Source organism: Emys orbicularis, chromosome 12 (assembly GCF_028017835.1).
Source record: "Emys orbicularis isolate rEmyOrb1 chromosome 12, rEmyOrb1.hap1, whole genome shotgun sequence".
Taxonomy (NCBI): Eukaryota; Metazoa; Chordata; order Testudines; family Emydidae; genus Emys; species Emys orbicularis.
The window spans coordinates 37,586,838-37,612,062 of NC_088694.1; the positions used below are offsets into that span (position 1 = coordinate 37,586,838).

Sequence of the window (25,225 nt, forward strand, 5' to 3'; positions counted from 1 at the left end):
AATGGGTAGAGAATCCAGCCGAGGAAACGTCTAACCCGACCCAATGGCTGGAAGTTGAAGTTAAACAAATTCAGACTGGGAATAAGCTGCAAATTTTTAACCATTAGAGTAATTAACCGTTGGAACAAATTACCAAGAGTCATGGTGGATTCTCCATCGCTGGCGATTTGTAAATCAAGCAGGTCTGTTTTTCTAACAGAGCTGCGCTAGCTCAGCCAGGAATTTACGAGAGCTGGTCTCTGGCCTGATTCCTACCGGAGGCCAGACAAAATGATCACATGGACCTTCTGGCCAGACAAGCAATGACTCTACAAATCATATCCCTCACACAATGGCGGTGGCATTTGCCTGTGTCATCTCTTTCCAGAGATAACTTTCCAAGCCACTCCTGCTGCCTGTAGCAGTGACACTGTTACCAACCCAGTGCCAGAGCCCTCTGCTCTCACTGATCAAGGTCTGGGAAATCATCTCAGAGGGTGACTCCTTATGGGGAGGGCTGGGGAAGAGCAGACCCCAAATTCACATCTTTCTTCCAGCTGTTGTTTTCAGTCCCATGCACCCCCTCCCTGTTTTATAGCTAAGTCAGCAGAGAGGGTCTCCGAGGGCCGGAACGGAGGCAGGTCTGTGATGTGGCAAACCGCCCCCATCTCTCCATCGCCGGGCAGCTGCTTTCATCTGCTGGGGGTTGACCTGGGGACCTCCCCAGCTAAACCATCAGCTGCTACAGCTTGAGCAAAAGATCTCGTGTCCCTGTGGACTGGCATAGAGGGGCACCTGTCACACACACCCAGCCGATGGTTGTGAAGGCATAAGCCACCCCTGTCTCCCAGAGCCCTGGGGTGAGCCCAGCCTTCTTGGCCACTCCATTGCTGCTCCGGACTAGCAAAGCACCCCGTGACCCGCTGGGACTTCACCAGCTGGTCCACCACGGGGCCAGCAGTTACTCCTCAGTCGAGCAGCAGGGGCAAAAGATGGGACTTGGCCATGCTGCATCTGGGGCCAGCGCAGGAGGAGACGATCCTGGCTGGGGCTGTAGGGCTGGAGGACAGAAGCACCCCACCCAGGTCTCCTCCAGCTCCCATGCCGCTCTGCTGAGGCTGGGCCAGTGCCTGAACACTCTGTTCCCTACGGGCTGATCTGCTCCACCCCTCAACCCCGACCCCCCGGGACTCACCAGCCTGAGCCCTGGGGGGCAGGACTTGCAGGAGAAAGGCCACAGGGAGCAGGAACAGCAGCATCCTCAGTGCAAGCTCAGGGACGGTGCATCTCCCTCAGCCCTGAAAGGTTGTACAGACCTGCCGGGGGCAGAGGGGTGGGGGGCAGGAAACCTCAGGGTGTGGTTTGCACCGGCCTGGCGGGGGCTCGGCTGTCTCAGTTCCTTGGTCCTTCTCAGCTGTCCCCTGCCCTGTGGGGTGAGTGTGAGCTGGGGGAGCGATGTGGGTCAAAGAGACCAGATCCCCCCATCTGTGACAGCCCCACTGCCCACAGACCCCCCCATGGGGGGAAAGAGTGTCTCTGATTATCAGCTCTGCCGAGCCAGCCAGTCCCTGCCCTGTGGGCAGAATGGGGCTGGTGCCCCTATAGGGAAAAAGCCCCGTGTCCCATTCCCCGCCCCCCTGAGCCAGCCAGCCCCCCTTTCCCCCCGCCCCCGCTGGGGCCAGATGGGAGCTGGCACCCCCTAGAGATAACATAACACAGGGAGGGGGGAACAACAGAGATATCATTGGATAGAGGTGTGTATGGGGCTAGAGAGATAGCTAGATAGATGGGGATGAGGATGGATAGACAGATGTGGATGGGGATAGATGGATGCAGGGGCAGCAGGTTTGTAGAAATTTTGGTGGTGCCCAGAATGCCCAAACTCTGCCCCAACTCCACCCCCCCACACCTGCCTCAGGCTCTGGGAGGGAGTTTGGGTGGGGGGAGGAGGTCTAGGGTGCAGGCCCTGGGCTGGTGCAGGGGATTGCGGTGTAGGAGAGGTGCAGGGTGCAGGCTCTGGGAAGGAGTTTGGGTGCAGAAGGGTGAGAGATTGGGCTCTGGGAGGGAGTTTGGGTGGGGGGAGGAGGTCTAGGGTATAGGCTCTGGGCTGGGGCAAGGGGTGGGGTGCAGGAGAGGGTGAGGGGTGCAGGCTCTGGGATGGAGTTTGGGTGCAGGCTCTGGGCTGGGGGTGCTGGTGCAGGCTCTGGGAGGGGGTTCGGGAGTGGGAGAGTGTGTGGGAAAGGGGTGGGGGTGTGGGCTCTGGGAGGGAGTGGGACGGTGCGGCGCTTACCTGGGGCTCCTAGGCAGGGTGGGCTGGGGGGCCTCTGTGTGCTGCTACCCCCAGGCATAGGCGCTGACTCCGTGAGTGCTCCGGGGCTGGAGCACCCAACGAAAAAAAAATTGGTGGGTGCTCAGCACGCACCAGCAGCTCCCCGTGGCCCCGCCCCACCCCCCTGCTCCAGCTCACCTCCGCCTCCTCTGTGAGTGTGACGCTGCGTCCTGCTTCTACTCCTCCCTCCCAGCGCTTGCGCCGTGAATCAGCTGGTTCGCGGGGCAGGGAGGGAGGGGGGAGGAGGGGGAATGCGGCGCACTGGGGGAAGAGGCGGGGCCAGGGCGGGGATTTGGGGAAGGGATCCAATAGGGGCAGGGAGGGGGCGGAGTTAGGGCAGGGACTTTGGGGATGGGGTTGGAATGGGGGCGGGGCCAGGGGCGGGATGAGGTGAAGTTGGGGCGGAACCAGGGGCGGGGAAAGGGGTGGGAGACACTGGCACCCACCGGCGCTGGAGAAAGATGGTGCCTATGCCCCGAGGCACTGCCCTCTCAGCTTCCTACTGGCCGCAGGGCGCTTGGGGTGGGAGCAGCGCGCGTGGACACAGACCCACACTGCCCAGGGGCCGCAGGGAGGGGCCAGCAGCCACATGGAACAAGCAGGCAGGAAGCTGCTCAGCTCCACTGCACTGCCGGTGGTGGGTGGGGGATGGCCCGGGGGACGTGCGGAGGGGAGCGCCCGGGGGCGGAAGGCGGGGCTGAGGGAGAGACCAGCCTCAAACATTGCTGGAGCCGGGCCCCAGGCAAGGAATATTCCTGGTGCCCAGGCACCACGGACCCATATAACTCGCCGCCTATGGATGGATGAGGCTAGGATAGGGGATGGATAGACAGATGAGGATGAAGATGGGAATAGCTGGATAGATGGAGATGGGGTAGATGGATGGAGATGGATAGATAGATGAGGATGGGGATAGCTGGATGGGGTAGGTACATAGATAGATGAAGATGAAGATGGGGATAGATGGATGGAGATGGGGATAGATGGGTTTTTTGTGGCTAGAAGCGACTCTGTCAATCCTGTCCCATTTTGTCCCAGAAGCCAACCCCCCAGTGAGCCGTGGCGATCCCAGCCCGGCCCCCCAAGGAGGTTGCAGCATCCTGGGGAATGCCCTACAACACGCCCCTCCCACCAGGACCCCCTGTGGGGCTCTGCAGCACAATCAGCTGGGGCGCAGGTGCAGTCTGGCCATAGCCTCTTCTTCCCGACCGCCCCGCATGCCCCCTGTGCCCAGGGCAGCACTGAGCAGGCCATGCCAGTCCATGGCGTGGGGATCCCAGCCCCAGGTCCGGCGCAGGTAATTCTCTTTGCATCTCGGTCCCAGCCAGCGGGGCTCCTCCTGCCCTAAGGAGAGGCGTTTCCCCCTTGCACTCACCAGCTCCCTGTTGCACTGCAATCACTGAATCCAGGTGTCCTGGGTCCCAGCCTTCCCCTGTCAGGGCGAACTCCCTCCCGGGCCGACCCAGTGTCGGCTCTGGAGGTTGAGGCTCAGGTTGAATTTTCAGTCCCAGTGCCAGCATTTTTTTGTAACTTTATGTTTATTCATGACAGGACGACGAAGCAGTGAGTGCAATGAATGCGGATGTGCAGGGGGGTGGGGATGCTGGAAACAGGCTATAGGTGCTGGCGCTGAGTTCCCGTCCCATTGACGATCTCCCAGGGGCCTCGGCGGCACTGGGAGCAGCTGGGTTTGGAACGGGAGGTGGCCAGCCCGGGGTAACGAACACAGAGGACAGCCCTAGCACGGACAGGACAGGCTGCAGTTCCAACACGACTCAGCTGGCAGGGTGAGGACGAGGATCTCCCCCGAACAGTCACTCGACCGGCCGACATGGGGGTGAGCTACAAACCGCCAGGTCAGCCCCAGGGTTCAGCTCGGAGACAAACCACCTGCTTCCCTAGCCTGAGTTGGGTTGGGCGTGCCAAGGGAGCCGACAGGATCTGGATTTGAACCTGGTCCTAACTCCTCTAGGCCCCCTGCCTTGATGCTCAAGATGGTTGGGTGCTGCCCACAGCTCCCCTGAGCGGAGCGATAGCTGGTGGCAGGGAGATGGGGGGAAGGGGGAAGCACAGCCCCTTTGCAAAGCAGGACCTATGTCGGGGCATCTCCAGAGGCCCACTTGCAAGACAAGCAGCAATTCCTGGTGGGGCTCAGGGCTGCAGTGTTCTCATGGTCTCCAGGATCCAGGGAACAAATCTTGAGACTCTGGTGTACACCGCAGGGGGTTCCCATTGGGGGAGCCCCAAGAGACAATGCCCTGGGCTGTTTTGCCGCACACCAGGGGCCCCCCGGAGTCACCCTGAGAATTAAAAGAAGCAGGTGATGAGAACAATTAGATCGGTTTCCCGCTGTTCTTCAAGCGCTGACCTACAGCTAAGCAACACTGCCCTAGCCCAGCCATTTTTAGCATCACGCTCCCCCCTGCCCCCGCCCTGACACAGCTGGTCTCAGCATCGCCCCCTCCTTCCTCAGCCCAACCGGTCTCATTGGGCCTCACCCCCCAGCCCAGCTGCTCTCTCCCTCCTCCTGAGAGAAGCAGCATTATTCATTTGTACAGCGCCTAGCGCCGCGGGGGGCTGGTCTCTGATCTTTGCTCACAGGCCCGGCTGCAATCCCGAGAGATTCTCTGCTCCTCAGAAGGAAATGGCCTCTTGAACTAGCAGGACGTTTACCTTAAAGGAGCTTTTGCCCTGTTTCAGATCCCCTGCACAAAGCATAGTGGAGGCGTTATAGTAACGATAGATCTGGTCAGGATTCCTCAGACACACATAATCCTCCAGCACCTCCACATCCACCTCCTGGAGCACATCTGAGCCCTTTGCACTGCGGGCGCTCGTCCGGCCCCAGCCGGCGACACTGCACATGGCCCCAGGGCACACGCCCTGCCAGGCGCTGGGCAAGGGGATGAGCCCCACCCATTCATTGAGCCTGGCTCGGTGTGCCAGCTGCAAAGACAGGACACGAGGCTCGCGGTCAGAGAGAAAGTCAGTCGTGGATGGGCCAATCCAAGAAGAAAGCAAAGCAGGAGGCGGCCACTGGGAGTGGGGTCATGGGATAGGGGCGGTACCTGCAGCAGTGTGAGGTCACTGGGAGAGGGGGATGGGATAGGGGTGGTACCTGCAGCAGTGTGAGGTCACTGGTGGTGGGGGGATGGGATAGGGGCAGTACCTGCAGCAGGGTGAGGTCACTGGGGGAGGGGTGATGGGATGGGGGCGATACCTGCAGCAGTGTGATATCACTGGGGGCGGGGTGAGGGGATGGGGGCGGTACCTGCAGCATTGTGATATCACTGGGGGCGGGGTGAGGGGATGGGGGTGATACCTGCAGCAGTATGAGGTCACTGGGAGCGGAGTGATGTGGGAGCCGGTACCTGCAGCAACATGACGTCGTTAAGGGAGTACATGTCATATTGCGGGTGCAGGATCCGGTAATGCACAGGAATTTCTTGTCGGCTCCATTCCCACAGTCTAAGGTTATGGACTCCCAGCTTGACAGTGATGTAGCTAGAAAAGTTAAGGGGAAAGCAGGGGTCCTTAGGGGCGGGGGCATATGCACAGTGATGGACGGGCCCAGGTGGGTCTCGCTCAGTCAGGAATACTGCTCTTGGGGGCTGCGACATTTTAAGAGCATAAGTGCAGCCAGACTGGCTCAGACCAAAGGTCCATCTAGCCCAGTATCCTGTCTTCTGACAGTGGTCAATGCCAGGTGCACCAGAGGGAATGAACAGAACAGGTAATCATTAAGTGATCCATCCCCTGTCACCCATTCCCAGCTTCTGGCAAAGAGAGGCTAGGGACATCATCCCTGTCCACCCTGGCTAATAGCCATTGATGGACCTCTCTTCCATATAGTGCCTTAGGGCAGGTCTTCACTACAGGGGGGGGTCGATTTAAGATACGCAAATTCAGCTACGCGAATAGCGTAGCTGAATTCGACGTATCGGAGCCGACTTACCCCGCTGTGAGGACGGCGGCAAAATCAACCTCTGCGGCTCCCAGTCGACGGCGCTTACTCCCACCTCCGCTGGTGGAGTAAGAGCGTCGATTCGGGGATCGATTGTCGCGTCCCAACGAGACGCGATAATTCAATCCCCGAGAGATCGATTTCTACCCGCCGATTCAGGCGGGTAGTGTAGACCTAGCCTTAGTTGTCTCTTTTCCAAGCTGAAAAGTCCCAGTCTTTTTAATCTCTCCTCATACAGAAGTCGTTCCATACCCCTAATCATTTCTGTTGCCCTTTTCTGAACCTTCTCCAATTCCAATATATCTTTTTTGAGATGGGACAACCACATCTGCACGCAGTATTCAAGATGTGGGCGTACCATGGATATATATAGAGGGAATATGATATTTTCTGTCTTGTTATCTATTGCTTTCTTAATGATTCCCTGTTCACGTTTTTGACTGCTGCTGCACATTGAGTGGATGTTTTCAGAGAACTATCCACAATGATTCCAAGATCTCTTTCTTGAGTGGTAACAGCTGATTTTATATGTCTAATTGGGATTATGATTTCCAATGTGCATTACTTTGTATTTGTGAGGTCCCTTTGAAGCTCTTCGCAGTCTGCCTGGGACTTAACTATCTTGAGTAGTTTTGTATCATCTGCAAATTTTACCACCTTGCTGTTTACCCCTTTTTCCAGATCTGGCCCCCCTGTCCCACCTAGCTGAGTCAGAGCCCACCCAATAAAGATTCATTCCTCCCTTGGGTCTTTGGGCATCCTGCGCATTGCCGGCTCCAATCCAGCCCAAGGGCCAAGGGTGGGGGTTGGGGGACTCGGGACAGGTGGGTTTCTTACCCCTGCTTGTCGTTGCAATGAGCTGCCGTCAGCACCACATCGTCCCGAATCAGGAACCCCCCACGTTTTCACCCCTCTCCACGTTGCTATCTGCACATAGGCCATGTAGGGTCTGGAGTGGGGCCGGGCTTCCCATCCCCCGATGATCTCCCCTGGCAGGGAGACGGGGAGGGGTGAAAATCATCTGCTTTGAGACAATGTGAGGTCGGAGAGTGTAACCAAGGACCCCAGCCCTAACCCTACCCCTAATCAGGAGCCCTGATCGGCCTGTGGACCCGGACAACCCAGCCTCCCCCTCCGTTCTCTCCAGATCAGCCCTCAGCACCCCAGCTCTCCCCTCCCCCTGGATCGGCCCCTCACTCTATATCTATGGATTCCCACCTGGACCTGTGCACTCATCCATCCCTGATCTCTGGGGGCTCCCCCTCCCTGGGGCTCCCCCACCCCCCTGAGCCCACTTTGGACCAACTCACCAGCCTGAGCCCCGGGGGGCAGGAGAAAGGCCACAGGGAGCAGGACCAGGATCAAGAGCTGCATCCTCAGAGCCATCTAGGGACAGACACAGAGCCTCTGCCTCAGCCCTGGAGGTTATATGGACCTGGGAGGGGAGGGCAGGGTCTGGCAACCACAAAGGCAGTACCCGGTTTCCTGGAAACCCCCACCTGGATGGACCAGGGGTGGAAATGTCCCTGGGAGAAGTCACAGCCATGCTCACATCAGTGGGGAGGGGTTTCCTCCCTCCTCTGGTGCCCAGCCAGCCTGGCTGCGGATGTGGCTAACGCTGCTCCCCACCCTTGCTATAAGTGTGAGAAACGCCCTTGGGGTTTTCTGCACCTAGATTCCCAGGCCGCTCGATTTGATTTGATTTGCACCTTAGCTCCAACTGGATTGTTGCTGATTCAAGCTCCCGGCCATCTGGTCTCATCCTGCTTTAGCCAGCGAGGTCGAAGAGCCCCCTGCACTCAGAAACCCCCTCCCCACTGAGGTTCCTACAGATGGGGGCCTAGTCCCCTCTTCGCCTCCGATCACCTCAGGAGATCGATCCCCTTGGAGCTCTTCCCGCCAGGCTGTGGCTCCAGACCTTGACTTCCTCTGGTTGCTCCTTCCAACTTGCCAACTTCCTGTTTGAGGGGTGGACACCAGAGCTGGATACAGTCTCCCGGTACAGTCTCACCAAGGCCATGTCCAGAGGTGGCCCCCCGCTCCTACTCGATATCCCCTGGTTTATACTCCCACAGACGGCGTCTGCCCGCTTAGCTCCGGCATCGCACTGGGAGCTCATGCTGGGTCAGTTTCCACCATGACCCCTAAGTCCCTTTCAGAGTCCTTGCTCTTCAGGATACAGCCCCCGTCCAGTTGGCATGAGCGACATCCCTTGATGTCTGACCTTGCATTTGATTGGTTTCAGATGTCTGTTTGATTGAGCCCAGCTCACCAGGCCATCCAGATCGGTCCATAGCCGTGAGACATCCTCCCTGTTCTTTATCACCAATCTCTCGGTCCTCCGCAGACTTTACCAGACTCTTACCGGCCCCCAAGGATGACAGCAGGGTCACTGAACACAGCCTGTTCTCCACGAACCCGTGTCATTAAGGATATTCCCCTCTTTTATCAAACACTTATTGATAAAGTCCAACCTCACCCATTGCACTGTTTCACTTTGGATCCCTGTTGTGCAGCTGGGATATCTAATGGATGAGGGGGCGGGATGAGTCCACCAGATACATGTAGACCTGCACGTCACCACCTGCACGCATTGCAGAGCCATTCTAGATGCATGAATGCCCAACTAAATACATGTAAATTCAGGCTAGATTCATTTTGATTGAGGCAGTTCCATTCTAGATCTAGCCATATCCACATGAAGAGTCATTCTAGATCAATGCACAGCCACTCTAAAGCCAAGTAGATCCTTGTATGTCCATTCTAGACCCGTCTCCCCAGCCCACCCACTGGCTGAACCCTGCTGGTAGCTACAGCAGGTGTTGCTGACCTGAGTGTCCAATTTTATAGACTTCTATCATATCTCCATCCCTAGTCATCCTAAACTGAACTATTGCAGTCTTTTAAAATCTCTCATGAAAGCTGTTCCATACCCCTAATCATTTTTGTTGCCCTTCTCTGCACATTTTTCATTTCCCATCCATTTTTTGAGATGGGGTGACTAGAACTGCATGCAGTATTCTAGGTGTGGACAGATCATGGATTTATACAGTGGGATTATATTTACTACTTAGTTCTGCCTTGAGTGCAGGGACTGGACTAAAAGACCTCACAAGGTCCCTTCCAGTCCTATATTTCTATGATTCTGATACTTTCTGTCTTATCTATCCCTTTCTTAATGATCCCCAACATTCTGTTCGCTTTCTCGAATCCCTCTGCACATTGAGTGGATGTTTTCTGAGAACTATCCACAATGACTCCAAGATCTCTTTCTTGAGTGGTAACACCTAATTTAGACCCCATCATTTTATATGTATAATTGGGATGTTTTCCAATGTGCATTACTTTGCATTTATCAACAATGAATTTCATCTGCCTTTTTCCTGCCCAGTCACCCAATTTTGTGAGATCCCTTTGCAATTCTTCGCAGTCTGCTTTGGACTCAACTACCTTATAATTTTGTATCATCTTAACACTTTGCCACCTCACTGTTTACCCTTTCCCAGATCATTTATGAATATGGTGAGTAGGATTGGTCCCTATACAGACCTCTGGGGGACACCACTATTTAACACTCTCCATTCTGAGAACTGACCATTTAGTCCTACCCTTTGTTTCCTATCTTTTAACCAGTTACTGATCCATGAGAGGATCTTCCCTCTTATCCCATGACTACTTACTTTGCTTAAGAGCCTTTGGTGAGGGACCTTGTCAAAGGCTTTCTGAAATTCCAAGTACACTATATTCATTGGATCCCCCTTGTCCACATGCTTGTTGACCCCCTCCAAAGAATTCTAGTAGATTGGTGAGGCATGATTTACCTTTACAAAAACCATTGTTGATTCTTCCCCAACAAATCATGTTAATCTGTTTATGTGATAATTCTGTGTTTTACTATAGTTGCAACCAATTTGTCTGGTACTGAAGTCAGCCAAAAACTACAATTCCCAGCAGCCTTTGCTGCAGAACCCCAGCTCCATAAAGGGCCAGGAGCTTGGAAACAGGCTGAACGCACTGTCAGTGCAGCACGGATGGGGGTGGGGCAGGAGGGGTTACAGTAGGGCACACACACACCCCGAGGACTGGGAGGGAGGATTTCTGGAGGGGCTCAAAAGGGAGCATTCCCACTCAGAGAAGGGGGCTGGGGAGGCTAAGAACAGGGTGAGCCCCAGCAAGAGGCTGGGGAGTATTGGGGGGGGACAATGGGGAGGGCTCATGAGGGACCCCACAAAGTTCAGGCTAAGACAGCCGGGAGGCTCAGCGCTGGGCTGTGGGAGCCAGAGATAAGGGGTTTCTAGGGGGTGATCCCCCCAGAACAGGGGCATCCCTGGGGCACTGGGATCAGCCCCCCCTCAGCCGCTCAGGACACGATATTCTGCAGGGCAGAGGGCAGGTCGGGGTACACGAAGCAGTAGCCACTCTCCAGGGTGCGTTTCGGCGCCACTCGCTGGCCCTCCAGCAGCATGACGGCCCGCTCAGCCCCAAAGACACCCCGCACTGCCCAGCCGGGCAGGGGCAGCAGGGCCGGGCGCCCCAGGGCCGAGCCCAGCTCCCGGGCGAAGTCGGCGTTGGAGGTGCCAGACGAGGCCGGGGAGACCCCGTTGAGAACCCCACGCACACCCTCTGTCTCCAGGGCGTGGCACACGACACCGGCCATGTCCCGGATGTGGATCCATGGGAAGGGCTGGAGGCCAGAGCCCACGGGGCCCCCCAGGCCCAGCCAGAACGGCCAGAGCATCTGCGAGATGGCACCTCCACCCTTCCCCAGCACCACACCTGCAGGAAGAGGAAAGTCAGAGAGAGACCCCGGAGCCAGCCAGCCACGCCCCCCAATCCCAAATAGCCAGTCTCCCAGTCCAAGCCAGCCTTGGGGCCAGTGCCCCCTCGAGGGGAAAGGGTCCATGCCCCATTCCCTGCCCCCCCAAGCCAGCCAGCAGCCCCCCTCCCCCTGAGCCAGCCACAGTCTCCCAGCCCAAGCCAGCCTTGGGGCCAGCATCACCTGGAGGGGAAGACCCCGTGCTCCATTCCCCACCACCTTGAGCCAGCCAGTCCCCACCCTGGGGCCAGATGGGAGCCAGCGTCCCCTAGAGGGGAAAGGCCCTGTATCCCATTCCCCACCTCCATGAGCCAGCTAGTCCTTGCCCTGAGGTCAGATGGGAGCCGGTGATCCCTAGAGGGGACAGGCCTCATGCCCTGCCCCCCTGAGCCAGCCAGTCTCTGCCATGAGGCCAGATAGCATCTGGCGCCCCCTAGAGGGGAAAAGTCCCATGCCCCGACGCACCGGATCTCACCACCGCCTGGCGCGTGCTGTCCCCGGGGATTTTAGCTGCTGCCTCCCAGGCGCTCACCAGGCGTGAGAAGAAGTCGAAGTCACCGCCGGGACTCTCCTCGGTGTACTCGGCCGTGGGGCTTGGGCGGTAATACCCTGCCGGGCAATGGGCAGGGAACTGTAGTGCCAGCCAGTGTACATAGCCCTACCCCTCATTGATATCCCTCCCTCTCCTGTAGCAATTGCATCTGGCGACGGGGAGGAACACAACTATTTTCCCTCCCACTCCAATGGCAGAAGCGCATTGATGTCATAGGAGGCTGGGCTCCATTCTCTTACAATGCAAATTTTCTTCTCTCTTGGTGGCAGAAGGACAGTTTCACAGGAGGTTGTGTTTGGCCAAGGGACTATTTTTCCATCTCTTCCCAATGGTGGAAGAACATCAGCGTCACCAGAGGTTGTGCTTTGTCCTTGAGCTACAAGAGGAGGGACTATTTTTTCCCCCTCTCTGCAGAGGAAGGATCACAATGTGTCATGGAAGACTGTGCTGCACCCCAGGCCAATTTTCCCTTCTCCCTAGTGCCACAGTGCCACATAGGGCTGCACTTTGTCTTGCACTACAGGGGACGGGACGGGACTATATATCCCCTCAGTGGCGGAAGGATACGTTTTGTGCAACGTGTGCTCTACCCAGGGTCTATTTTTCCCTCTCTGTGCAATGGTGGAAGCACACTCGTTCCACAAGGTGCTGTGATCTGTCCTCTTATGATTGGGGATTATTTTCTCTAAGTGGCGGAAGCACACCAGTGCCAGCGAAGGCTGTGCAAGGATGATGCACCACAGGGACTATTTTCTCTCCATGGCAGAAGGACACAATGCTGTTATGGGAGGTTGTGCTGCACCTGGGGACTATTTCTCCTGTCCCCTCAGCAGTAACTTCCAGAGGCCACACTCTGCCTTGTCACTACCCAGGGACTATTTCCACCTGGTGGAGGGATACCATAGGACAGGATGGCATGAGTTGCACTCTGGCCATGCACAATAAATACCTACGCCGGTGACGAGGACCCAGGCGCGGGGCGGTCTTTCGGCCTCAGCGATGGCCTTGGCCAAGGTCTTGGTGGTCTCCACCCGGCTGGCAACCACAACTCTGCGGAAGGCATCATCCCACCTTCAGGGGGAGAGAGCACAAAGGGGTCACACTCAACCACCCCACCCCCATTCTCCTCTGCCAATCGCAGCCCAACAAGCAGCTATTTATACCATACTGTGAATCCCACTAAACCTTCCCCCAGAAGTAATGGACCAGGAGGAGAAAGGTTCCTAGCAGAAGTTTCACATTCTGACCAAGTCCCCTCTGACGGTACCTAAAGGAGAACAACCCATTCCCCTGCACTCCCCCAGGGAGTACAGGGGAGTGACACAAATCACCACGCCCCAGAGCAATGGGAGGCAGGACCCTCTCCCCCGCACACTCGCCAGATGTAGGTGGGAAAAGGCTCCCTGTCCCAGGCAGAGTGGGGGGGGGGGAACTGGGAGTATTTGGGAATGGCAGTGGGGTGTCTGGAAGACGCTGGTTCCACTCTGTGGGAGACAGTTGGGTGGGTGTCTAGGGTAGGTGTGACAGGGCTGCTAGCATCAGTGTCACAAGAGAGGCCAGATATTGGGCAAGACTATTTATACCCCACTGGTGCACTCTTCTAATGCTTCCCCTTGGAAACAAGAACTCTGAGAAGAAAGGTTCCTAGTGACAATTATGTTTCAACCCCCAATTCATCCCCAATTTGCAGAACACAACCCTTCCATCCTGCCCCACCTCCACTGCATTATGGGTAGTACAGGAGAACAGGGAGAGACTGAGTCATCCCTATTTCTGTCCTTCACTGAAGGGACGCCACATAGGTTGTTACAGGGATTATTCTCCCCCAGCATGCCCAAAGCCCCGGACACACCTGCGAAGAGGGTTGAGAACATTCTCACCAGCCAAGTTCACCACAGCATCACAAGGGGGCAGGCCGGAGCGGGACAGTTCATCCTGGGGAGACAGGAGAGAAATAGCATTCCACACAGCTCAGTCTCCCCACTAACCCTTAAACCCTGCCAGTCCAGTCTCCCCTTATCCCCTGGATCAGCCCCTCACTCACATATGCCCCTAGTTAATCTCACTCTGCTCTGCTGCACTAAGCCAGCTCCTTCCTGACCCCTGCAGGCTGTGCCCTGGAGCATGAGGGTGGATGGCTCTGATGTCACCCGGCACAACGGGAGGGATGGCTGGAGTGATGCCACTAGGACCAGCCTAGAGTCTTAGGGCTGAGCACTAATTCCCAGGACAGGGAGCGAACCTCCCCATGGGCCAGTGGGCTCCTAACCCCCTGCACCTCTGTGGCTGCCCCATGAGCCCAATATTATTGGAGTCACTCCCCTTCCCCAATCACCTACCCAGCTGATCCGGTCAGGCCCTGGATGGCGAGAGACATGGGTCACCTCGTGCCCTTGACTCCTCAACAGCTGGGTCAAGGCTCCGCCCACAAAGCCGGTCCCACCTCCTGATTTAAATAGACACTTTCAAGCATTGGTGCCCATCACTCCCGACCCACTGCCAGCCCAGCCCTGGGTTCCCCCCCCCGCTCTTCTGGTGCCCCATACTCCTGACCCGCAGCCTCCTGCTAGCTCAGCCCTGGGCTCCCCCAGTTCTGCCGGTGCCCCTCACTCCCGACCCACAGCCCCTGGCTGCCCCCGAGCCAGGGCCGGCTCCAGGGTTTTGGCCGCCCCAAGCAGCCCCAAAAAAAAAAAAAAAAAAAAAGCCGCGATCGCGATCTGTGGCCTGCGGCGGCAATTCGGCGGGAGGTCCTTTGCTCCGAGCGGGAGTGAGGGACTGTCCGCCGAATTGCTGCCGAATAGCTGGACGTGCCGCCCCCTCCGGAGTGGCCGCCCCAAGCACCTGCTTGCCAGGCTGGTGCCTGGAGCCGGCCCTGCCCCGAGCTCTGCCAGTGCCCCCCACTCCCGACCCGCAGCCCCCTACTAGCCCAGCCCCATTTCACCCCCCCAGCGCCTTGGTGCATGAGGAAGTCTTGCAGGTGGAAGGACTTAGTGCCTGCCCCATCTCCCCGCGGCAAGGGGGAGCTCCGCTCCCAAACCGGAACACATCCAAACGCAAGCGTTGGGGAACACGCGCAGCCGCAGTAGCCCTGCAATTAATCCCTCGATTAATTGCTGTCCCCAGCCACCCCACACTCGGCCCCTGCAGCGCGCGCCACTCACCCACTAGCACGCGCATGGCCAGGACTGGGCGCGCATGCGCGTGGAGGGACTCTCCGGCCCGCGGCTCGCCAGGCTCGGGCACGCATGCGCAGCTTCCTAGGCCGGGAAGGGAGGGGGAAGAGTAGAGCGGCTGGGATTTAAAGGGCCCGCGCCCCATTCCCGGGATATTGACACAGCCCCTGGTTAACCCCTTCGCGGCCAGTGGCCAGGCTCAGAGCCCCAGGGCCAATGCAGCGGGCGGGGCCCGGGGACAGGGATGGGAGGAAGAGGGAGCTGGGGGGCAGGGGGAAGGTCTGGGGAGATGGGGGTGGGGCAGGTGCAGGGAGATTGAAGGGGTCAGGGGAGAGAGGGGTTCATGGAGGCGGGGTCAGGAAGGGTCTGGGAATTGGGTGGGGGCTTTGGACAGGGACCAGGCGAGGTGTATCTGCATGCCTGGATGGATAGAGGGGTGTGTATGGCATGGATGGATGGAGGGATGAAGGGGTGTACATGGGGATGGAGGGATGGATGATAGAGGTGTGTATATGGGATGGAGGAATGAAGGGGTTTGTATGGGGATGGGGGGATGGATGGAGGGGTGGATATGGGATGGGTGGATGGAGGGATGTGTATGGGATGGAGGGATGGGTGTGTATGGGATGGAGGCTGGATGGCTGGCTGTGTATGGGGATGGAGGGGTGGGGGTGGATGGATGGATGGAGGGGTGGGTATGCGGATGAAGGGTTGGATGGATGGATAGTGTGTATGGGATGGATGGATGGGGTGGATGGATGGATAGAGGGGTGTGTATGGGATGGATAGATTGATGGAGGGATTGGTGGATGGAGGAGGGGTATGGGATGGGTGTGTATGGGATGGATGGATGGATGGATGGATGGATGGATGGATGGATGGATGGATGGATAGAGGGGTGTGTATGGGATGGATTGATGGAGGGATGGATGGAAAGAGGGGTGTGTATGGGATGGATGGATTAATGGAGGGATGGATGGGTGGAGGGGTGAGTATGGGATGGATGGATTGATGGAGGGATGGACGGATGGAGGGGTGGGTATGGGGATAGAAGGATGGAGGGATGGAGGCAGCATTGCACTTTCCCTATAGCTTCATCCCCTGGATGTCCCTAGGTCAGCCCGGAGAGGCAGGGGTGAAGCCCTGGCTCATCCCGGCCCTGCCAGTGCCACGGCCCGGCCAAAGGTGGCTGGACTTCATTTCTGGCTCTTTGTACTTAGTCCCCACGGAGGGCTGCTGACTCCCTCCAGAGGACAGGCCGTTTCCTATCCCCTGATACCTTTCCCCCTCTTCTCCAGCTGAGTTCACATGCTCCAAGGTTTCCTGTGGGCAGGTGTCAATGGCTCAGTCTTTTGGGGGGTCTCCTTTTCTTCCCTGATCCTCTGGTGATTTGGGGCCGTTTCAACCAGTTCTTTAATGACCCATCCATCCCCTCCAGACAGCCAAGAGACTGCAGTCCTCCAGGAGCCAGGTGGGTGCCCCACTGGGCAGCAATGCAAAGTGCACAAGGAAACTGAGGCATGCCTGGGATTCATAAAAATATGACAGAAATGTCCTACTTTGTCACCCTTTGACAACAGTGACTGTTGTGCCACAGACCTGGGTCCCAGATCCCTGCGCCTGGGGGCTGGGAGGTGCAGGGTCCCCTAGTGATGCTGTCCCGGACACATGGGTCTCATTCCCCATCCCAGTCTTTCACCAGGACCCTTCAGGAGCTGCAGGGTCACAGACATACGTTGCCTGTCCCATGGCAACCAGGTGCCCTCCACAGCTGGGGCTGCAGAACATCTGGGCACTGGCCCAGCTCAGCCCTGCCTGGAGCTGTGCACGTCTGGGACAGAGCTGAGCCCTGGATGGAGCTTGCACCCACTCCCCCACCCCCTTCTCCATCCGCACACCTGGTGGGGAGTGTGGCTAATGTCAGCCAGTGACATGGCCTTGTTAGCGTCTGCCTCCAGACACCTGGCCCAGGGCAGAGACGGAGGGACAGGTGGTGGGTAGGATGCTATGGGTCTGTAGAGCCCAGACAGAGCACGGGGATGGAGAGGATGGGGAAGCCTGCATAGATCCAGGCGGACAGAGGGAGCCCTGGAGACATTGACTCTATTGGCTGTGCACAGAGGGGACAAAAAGGCGTCATGACCAGGTTGAGCGTCAGTAATTTCTTACCCTGGGTCTTGTGCCGGGGACTCAGTTGGCTCATCTAAACAGGAACATTGGGATTGCCAGATCAGCTCAGACCCCCAGGTCCATCTAACCCCAGATCCCGTCTCCAGCAGGCCCCAGCCCCAGCTGCTGCAGCAGGGTGACTTTTGCAGTCACCAGTTCCTGGAAACCCACAGCACATGGGTCAGGAAAAAGCCCAGCTGGGTCACCTGCTCCACAGCTGGTGCTGAACCTAACTGGGATCTTGTGCCCCTTGCAGATGTGCACATCTGGGAGCAGAGCTGAGGGTGCTGGCTCAGCTGCGATGGGTTTGTCTAGCCCAGCTGGAGGTCCACGGGCAGAAAGCACCTCCAAATGGTGGGGAGCCCTTCATAGATCCAGAATCAGGTGGGCCGGACATGGACTGGTATTGAAGGGACCTTGGGCATGGTTATGAGAGAGGGAATAGAACAGAAAAGACCCACCTGTACAAGTTAGAAGACAGAGTAGAACAGTGCTCCCCCCTTCAGTTTGGAAATGGCACCGGTTCTGGGATAGAGCTGAGGGAATTACAAGAGTTTGCTCCCCACCCCGCCCCACCCCCTGCCCCCCACCTTCTTCCGACAATTCCCCTGGCAGCCCACAATCATGGGCAAAAAGCGAGAGGCAGCATGGCCCCGTGGCAAGGGGCACCAAATGGGGGTCAGGACATTTGGTTTCTCTTCTCAGCTCTGCCACTGACTTTCTGTGTAACCTTCAGCAAGACAACTTCTCCTCTCAGAGCCCGGCACGACGGGGCCCTGATCTCAGTCATGGTCTGGGCAGTGCCTGGCACAATGGTGCACCCCGATCTTGGTGCTATTGTAATCATATCCATTTTCCCTCATTGCAGAGGGACCTGAGATAGCTGCTCCACCTTAGGGGGTCTTTGAAAGTCTCCACCCTAAGCTCTCTCTAGCCAGCTAAGTTAGTTCTCTCCTGCCCCTCCCCAGCTGAACCCTTCTCCCCAAACTGCCTCTGTAAATGTTGTTTCCCTCTCCGCAAACACCACAGTCCTGGTGTCTCACCTCATCACTCTCTACTGTGGGGTACTACCACCATCCTCTGATGCTGGTAACTGTCAGAGACAGGACTCTGGGTAGATAGCCACTGCCTTGGATCCAGTCTAGGGAGTCCCGTGAATTCCAGCTGCAAGGCATCACGGACGGGGTGAAGAAGAGGGGAGAAGAGGGTTGCATTACGGCTGGAAGGGACCTCCTGAGACGCTCAGGGGCCGCCCAAGGACAGCTGTTCCATTCAGAGAAAGACTCAGGAGTCCAGACACCAGCACCAGCTGCTGCTTAAAGCCATTTATTGCATCGCAAGCCATGGCTTGGACCCGCAGAGGAGAGAACGTTCCGGGTTTTCATCAAGCACATTACAGAGAAAAGTTTTCATGCCAAGGAACAAGAGAAGAGAATGGGACAAAGGGCCTTTCCCCTCTAGGGGGTGCCGGCTCCCATCCGACCCCAGAGAAGGGATTGGCTGGCTCAGGGGGGTGGGGAACGGGGACATGCAGTCTAGGGGGCACCAGCTTTGATCTAGCCCCGGGGGGACTGGCTGGCTTGGGGGACTGGGGTGAGGAATGGAGCACAGAGCCTGTCCCCTTTAGGGGGCGCTGACTCCCATCCAACCCCAGGGTGAGGCGAGGACTTGCTAGCTCAGGGGTGCCCCCAGACGAGTGCAGCAGCGTCCCCGCTCCAACAGGAAAGCCCCAGAAGTAGCGAAGGCAGCAGAATGGCAGAGCAGCTGGAAGCCCGTTGGTCTCTTTGCACAGCTACTCCCTGCCCATCTTCTTCCCGAGCCAAGGGATGAATGCGGAGATCCACGTGTATACGGCGGGCAGGAGGCCACTGTCTTTCCCGTGAGAGACGATGCCCTGGGCGACCCCATTGCACACCAGCGGGCCCCTGGAGTCACCCTACGGAGAGAAGAGGAGGGAACGTTACAGTGAAAGCAGGCTGGGGGGAATTCAAGATGCAACAAGCCAGCCCCACCCATACGCAGCACTTTGTCAGAGCTGGGCACTCACTGATTCATCCTGCTCCCGTCTCTGGATGTAACAGGTCCAATTTTAAAATAACCTGTTCCATGTTTGGATGAGGGACCATGTTGACTCACTAGGGGGTGCTCTCCCCTGGCAGTCAGTGCTGACCCAAGGCCCCAGGGCAGCACTAGGGGGCGCTGTGCTGCAGGTTGAGGGTGGTCACTGGGGTGGGGGCTATGCCATGGGGAGCAGGGTGGGGGACTCCATAGGGGGCGCCTCTACTGGAGGAAGAGTCCTTATTGCCTCCAATCATTATAAGATTCCAGGCTACTTTTCCCCAGCCTCTATTAATGTCCACAGGACTTTTGCCTCTGGACGGCTGGAAAAGTGAGACCTCCATAAAATCCAATGAGTGAAACCCTCAAGGGAGTCTACAAGCCAGAACAGCCCGACTACAGTAGGGGCGTCACCACGAAAGACGACTGCTTCGTTTTGATGTTCCCCACGCAGAGCGTGGATGTCCGGTTGAAGGAGTCGAAGAAGAGTCCGCATTGCTTGTTGTCAGCCATCTGCAAGGTCACATCTTGGAGCCTGGTGGGAAAACGCACCATGTGGGCACCGGTATGGCCCCAGCCGGCCACGCTGCATGTGGCCTCTGGCTTCAGCAGGAAGTTGGCCGGGGGCAGAGGGATGGGTTTCACCGCGTTGGTCCGTTCAGTTTGCGCTCCAGCTTTCGTGGGAGAGACAGAGGGGAGAGAGAAGAGATTTACCAGCATGGCCTGGGAGATGCTTCCGCCCTTTCCACTGCCCTCCAAAGCGGTGGGATTGGAGACAGACAGAACCGATTAATACTTTGCCCTTCTTTGGCTCACTCTAGCCACGGATTTCACAGTGTATTATTAATGAACCCTGGGAAGGGGGGCTTAAAACTTATCCCCATTTCACAAAGGGGGAAACTGAGGCACAAAACAGTGAGGTGACTTTCTCAAGCACATACAGAATCAGTGGCAGAACCAGGGATAGAACCCAGGAGTCCTGGCTCCTACCTGCTCTAACCACCTCCACCCTCCCAGAGCTGGGGATAGAACCCAGGAGTCCTAGCTCCCAGACCCCCCTGCTCTAACTGTTAGACCCCACTCCCCTCCTAGCACTATGGTACCCAGATGAGCCCAGCCCCACCACATCAGCATGTGGTTACTGGAGCGCATGGGACCCTGTGGTGGAAGACACTACCTGGAGCAGCATGATGTCATTTTCCAAGGTTGTCCCATCAAAGTCCTCATGGAGAATCTTGCATTGCACTCGGATTTGTTGCTGGGTCCTTTCCTTCTGGTTGAGGTTGTGGGCTCCCAGGATGACGACAGTGGGCGCGTCACCAGAGCTGTAGGATTCCAAAAATCACAAGTCAAAGTTGGAGGAGGAGCGGGGGGCCCAAATCACGAGACTGGCTGAAAAATCATGAGATTTCCAAGCCCGTTCATCTATCATGCTGGTTATTTGGGGGTCTGTCTCCAGATTTATTTTCTTAACTTTTGCAGTTTTATAATGAGTCTCTCGGTCTCTGGAGTTTCTGAAATTAACAAAGCCACGTAAGGGAGCTGGAGCCCAGGGACTGGCTTTGACATTACAGACCTTTGGAAAAATCACTGCTCACGGCCCCATATCTCTGGGGCTGGGGACTCCCTCCCTCTTCCCCACTCCTTACTATCCTGCCTCTCAGCCCCCTGCCCAGCTCCCTCTCCGCTTCCCCTACAACCTGATTTCCCATTGCCCTGAATCGCACACATCCCCCCGCTCCCCACAGCTGGGGGTTTCCAAAGCACCAAGGGGCCAGGCCAGGGTTGCAAAGGGATTCAGGCACCCAAAGATGCACAGAGGTGCTTTTTGAAAATCCCACCAGGCACCTAAACCCCTTGGAAATGTCAGCCCTCGCTAAGAGAAAAGTGGGAAGCAAGGATCCAGCAAGTGTCTACACAGACTACCAAGGCTGGATTGTTAAAGGGTTTTATGCACCGAACTCCCATCCCATCAGGAACCCAAAAACCTTTAAAAATCTGTCCTGAAGCTTTTTGGGGCAGGGTCTCAGTGTGTGTCTGGGCAGTGCTTGGCACAATGGGGGCCCTGATCTCGGTCGGGGTCTGGGCAGCGCCTGGCACAATGGGGGCCCTGATCTCGGTCGGGGTCTGGGCAGTGCCTGACACAACGGGGGCCCTGAACTTGGTTGTGCACAAAATAAGAAGCTTCCTTCTTTCCCATAGGTTGGGAATCTGAATCTACCCTGTCCTCAGCAGCCGTTTCCCTGCTATCCCCTGTGGCCTGTGCAGCCGGGGAGAGGTAGGTGAGAGAGCCCAGCAAAACACCCCTGAAAGCTGGGGGAGGGACTATCTGTCCTGCCTCTGACTACACCCTCAACGCCCTGCAAGTACTCTTCAGTCAGGGATGGATGGAGGGGGCCACCCTGGGAGGTGAGGGAGGGCTTGGCTCCTGAGCCATGTCTACATCAGGGTTTGCCCTGTGCAGGGGCTGAGCAGAGCCCAAGTGGCCACGGGGCCATCCCCCATCTCCGATCCGCAGGCGGCTGGACAGCAGCCGTGTGGCTGGCATCTGAGGGGCACCTCACCCTTCTTCGTCGCAGTGCGCAGCTGTCAGGACAAAATCCTCTCGCACCAGGAACCCCCCACAGTTAATGGTGCTCTCTGGCCCCATCTTTGTCTCCACGAAGGCCATGTAGGGTCTGGAGTGGGGCCGGGCTTCCTGTCCACCGATGATCTCCCCTGGCAGAGACACCCCCCCCCCCCCCCCCGAGAAACACAATGTTGAGGGCAGGGGGGAGCAACAAGCAGATCAATCAAAAGAGACACAAAAGCAGAATATTCTCCCAAACAGGAATCCTGCTACATCCCTGTGCATGTCCCCATGAGCCGAGTCCATCGCCCCCCCCCCCCGAAATCCTCCTCACGAGCAGCCTGCCCCAAGAATCACACACACACATTCCCCCCCATCTCCCTGAGACCGGTCCCTGATGCTAAATTAGGACTCGCCACCCTAACAGCAGGATGAGGGCTCTGCTCTCCTCACCCGCAGACTCACCAGCCTGAGCCCTGAGGGGCAGGAGAAAGGCCATGGGCAGCAGCAGCAGCAGCATTGTCCAGGGGAGGGGATGGTGTCCCGGTCTCAGCCCGGGGGTTTAATATAGGGCAGGCAGGGGAGGGGCGGGGGGGACCTCAAGACACATTGACACTCGCCTCAGTGGGGCAGATCAGCCACCTCAACGCCTGGACACCTGACCACGCGGGCCGGTGGGAAGAACAGGGGAAGCTCAGCAGCTGTGGCTGTGTCCAGCCTGGCTCTGTGCCCAACCCAATGTGGTGCCCACTGCAGGTCGTGCCTCCTGGCACTCTCCTGGCACTCATGCCTCCTGGCACTCTGCCGGCACAGCTGGTTGCCCTGCACAGGTGATTGCCCTGCACATCTGGTCTTCATGCACAGCTGGAGCGGGGGAGCTTAGCTGCGGACAATAAGCTCCCAGCTCGAAGCATGTGGGCGCTGTGGTTAGCCCTGACTCATCTCAGCTGCTGGTGGGAACTTGGCCCTTTGATCCTTCTCAAGCATCTCCCCACAGCGTGAGCGGGGCTGGGAGGAAGGGGGCTGGGCCACAGCTCAGACAGTCAGTGTGTATAGAGATAGACAGATAGATAGAGGGGGTGTATGGGGATAGTGTGACATTCCCCTCTGGTGTTATCTGTACCAGTGATCTGCTAGGTCACTCCAATCCTTGACTCTGGGAACCAGCCTTACCCTGCTCTGCTGTGAGAACCCCCACTCCTGGGCTCTTCACACACAGCCTCTGGCATGTAAGCTGCTCCTTGGATTGTGCAACCGACTGACACTAGCCAATATCTCCAGTCCCAGACACAACCCTAGGAACCTCCATCTTGCAGTGTCCAGTTATGCCCGCTGGTAGCTGCAAACTTATAGGAGTTCGTCAATTTAACAAAGAAATTGATATGTACCAGGCTTGTTATCCCAAGGGGAATCTCGGAGAGGCTTCAAACCAAACGCACTGCTTCAGGTAGAATAAACAAATAGATTTATTAACTACAAAGATAAATTTTAAGTGATTATAAATCAAAGCATAACAAATCAGATTTGGTCAAATGAAATAAAAGCAAAACACATTCTAAGCTGATCTTAGCACTTTCAATGCCCTTACAAACTTAGATGCTTCTCACCACAGGCTGGCTGGTTGCCCTTCAGCCAGGCTCTCCCATTTGATCAGCGGTCCAGTCGCTTGATGTTGATGTCTGTAGATGGAGGTGGAAGAGAGAGGAAGATCATGGCAAACATCTCTCCTTTTTATCATGTTCCTTCTTCCCTCTTGGCTTTGCCCCCTTCTTCAGAGTCAGGTGAGCATTACCTCATCGTAGTCCCAAACTGGCCAAAGGAAAGGGGGTGACTCACTCGAGAATACAACAGATCCTTTGTTGCTGCCTAGGCCAGTGTCCTTTATTCCTGTGAGGCTGGGCTGGATTTGTCCCATACCTGCCTTGATGAGGTGTGAACTGCCTCTCTGCTCTTGGAGAGTTTTTGCCTGGGCTTATTTTAAGCCATGAAGATACGTTTTCAGCCTCATAAGTACATACAGTAATGTTATAGGTTATAATTTCATGTAACAACAATGCTCAGTGCATCATGAGCCTTCCGAAGACACCCGACATGACAAACGTTGCATTGGATACCACACAATCATTTTACAAGGATGAACATGGGGGTGCCAGGTGTTCCCCCGAGGTACAGAGCATAACACATACATGAACAGCATTGCATCATTAAAGTAAAATACACCTCTTGTAACATACCAATCACTTTCTCACTAACCCTTGGCAAGTACACATCTCGGAGAACTCCCTAAACATGGCGTTCAAGCTGGGGCAGAGTATAGGTGATGTTTCACGGGGATCAGTACAGGCAACTAGGGACAATATTGTAAATTCTGCCACCATTTTCCACAGGCAGGAGTTGTGGAAGCCAATATCTCACTCCTGAGCGTAAGCAAGGTTACAAGGGTGCATCTACTGCACACGTGCGGCTTCAGACCCAGGCCCTATGCTGCTCACCTGTGTGCCCCTTTGGTCCCTGCACAAGTGATTGCCGAGGGGCGAGGGAAAGTTTCCTACAATGGGGGAAGGCACAAAGCAGCCCTGCCAAGGAACCTTTGGCAGGGGATTGCTGAGTACCTGCAGGAAAGTTTCCTAGAGATCTCTCTGGAGGATTCCCGTGAAATCTTGGTGTGCATCAACACACTGTGCTGCCGCACTGCTTAGCTGCACAGGGTAATTTGGAGCACACGTAAACACAGCTAGTCGTGTACATTTCTATCCCTTCTACACTATACAGAGGAAAGGAAAGCTGAACATCATATAACCGGGCAGGACCAGCTCCAAAAGATCACTTACCAGGGGTCTCCTCTCCTGATTCTTCCTCGCTGGAGTAGGGCTGCTGGGACTGGATAGACACCTCCGAACTGGAGAACAGTTCCTGACTCACCGCCGCACCAGACAACCCTGCAGTGGGCTCCGCGTCATCATCCAACTCCACCTCCTTGTATACGACTTCGTCCTTGGGGTTAGGTCCACTGTCCGCCACCTCCAGCCCCGCCAAAGTATCCACAAGACTCTTAGCGGTGGAGGTGGGGCTGCCACCAAGAATGGTCACAGGGCTTTGGTGAAGTGCTGGAGTGACGATTTGCCTCCCTTGCCTTCTGGTGTGCCTGCCTCAGCTCCTTTATCTTCGCTTGGCACTGCACCATGTCCCTTTTGAAGCCCTTATCACACAAGCCACGAGAAATCTGCCCATAGGTATTGAAGTTCCTATGGCTGGAGCACAGCTGGGACTGCACAGCCTCCTCTCCCCATCTACTCAGCAGATCCAACAGCTCCACAGCGCTCCAAGTGGGAGAGCGTTTGCCATGTAGAGCCGCCACGGTCAGCTGGGAAAATGTCATGTGAGTTCTCCACGCCGAGCAAACAGGAAGTGGAATTTCAAAATTCATGGGGCTTTAAAGGGGGAAGGGGGTGGATGCTTGCTTACCTGGCAGCAAGGCAGCGCAGTCTGAACTGCTGACTAGAGCGGTCAGGATGGGCATTGTGGGACACCTCCTGGAGGCGATTTACATCGACAAAACCAAGCATGGTGTCTACACTGACACTTTGTTGATAAAACTTTGGCTCAAAAATCTCG

General features: G+C 56.6%; 1 protein-coding gene and 2 pseudogenes across 4 annotated transcripts; all 3 read right to left on the reverse strand.

The window, feature by feature from the left end:
* Positions 1–4,079: 4,079 nt before the first annotated feature.
* Positions 4,080–8,391, reverse strand: LOC135886127 (cathepsin G-like; annotated as a pseudogene).
* Positions 8,392–10,632: 2,241 nt separating this feature from the next.
* SDR39U1 (short chain dehydrogenase/reductase family 39U member 1) lies at positions 10,633–14,818 on the reverse strand. 4 transcript variants are annotated; one of them, XM_065414270.1, is made up of 6 exons: positions 14,803–14,818; positions 13,981–14,087; positions 13,494–13,576; positions 12,597–12,712; positions 11,554–11,697; positions 10,633–11,048 (listed from the first exon to the last, which is right to left on the reverse strand). In XM_065414270.1, exons 1-6 carry the CDS (start codon positions 14,816–14,818, stop codon positions 10,633–10,635), a joined length of 882 nt encoding a protein of 293 aa, XP_065270342.1. The 4 variants fall into 4 exon arrangements, with proteins under 4 accessions (XP_065270342.1, XP_065270345.1, XP_065270341.1 ...); XM_065414273.1 differs by having other exon boundaries at positions 10,633–10,925; positions 11,557–11,697; positions 12,591–12,712; XM_065414269.1 differs by having other exon boundaries at positions 12,591–12,712.
* Positions 14,819–18,775: 3,957 nt separating this feature from the next.
* Positions 18,776–25,176, reverse strand: LOC135886128 (mast cell protease 1A-like; annotated as a pseudogene).
* Positions 25,177–25,225: the final 49 nt, after the last annotated feature.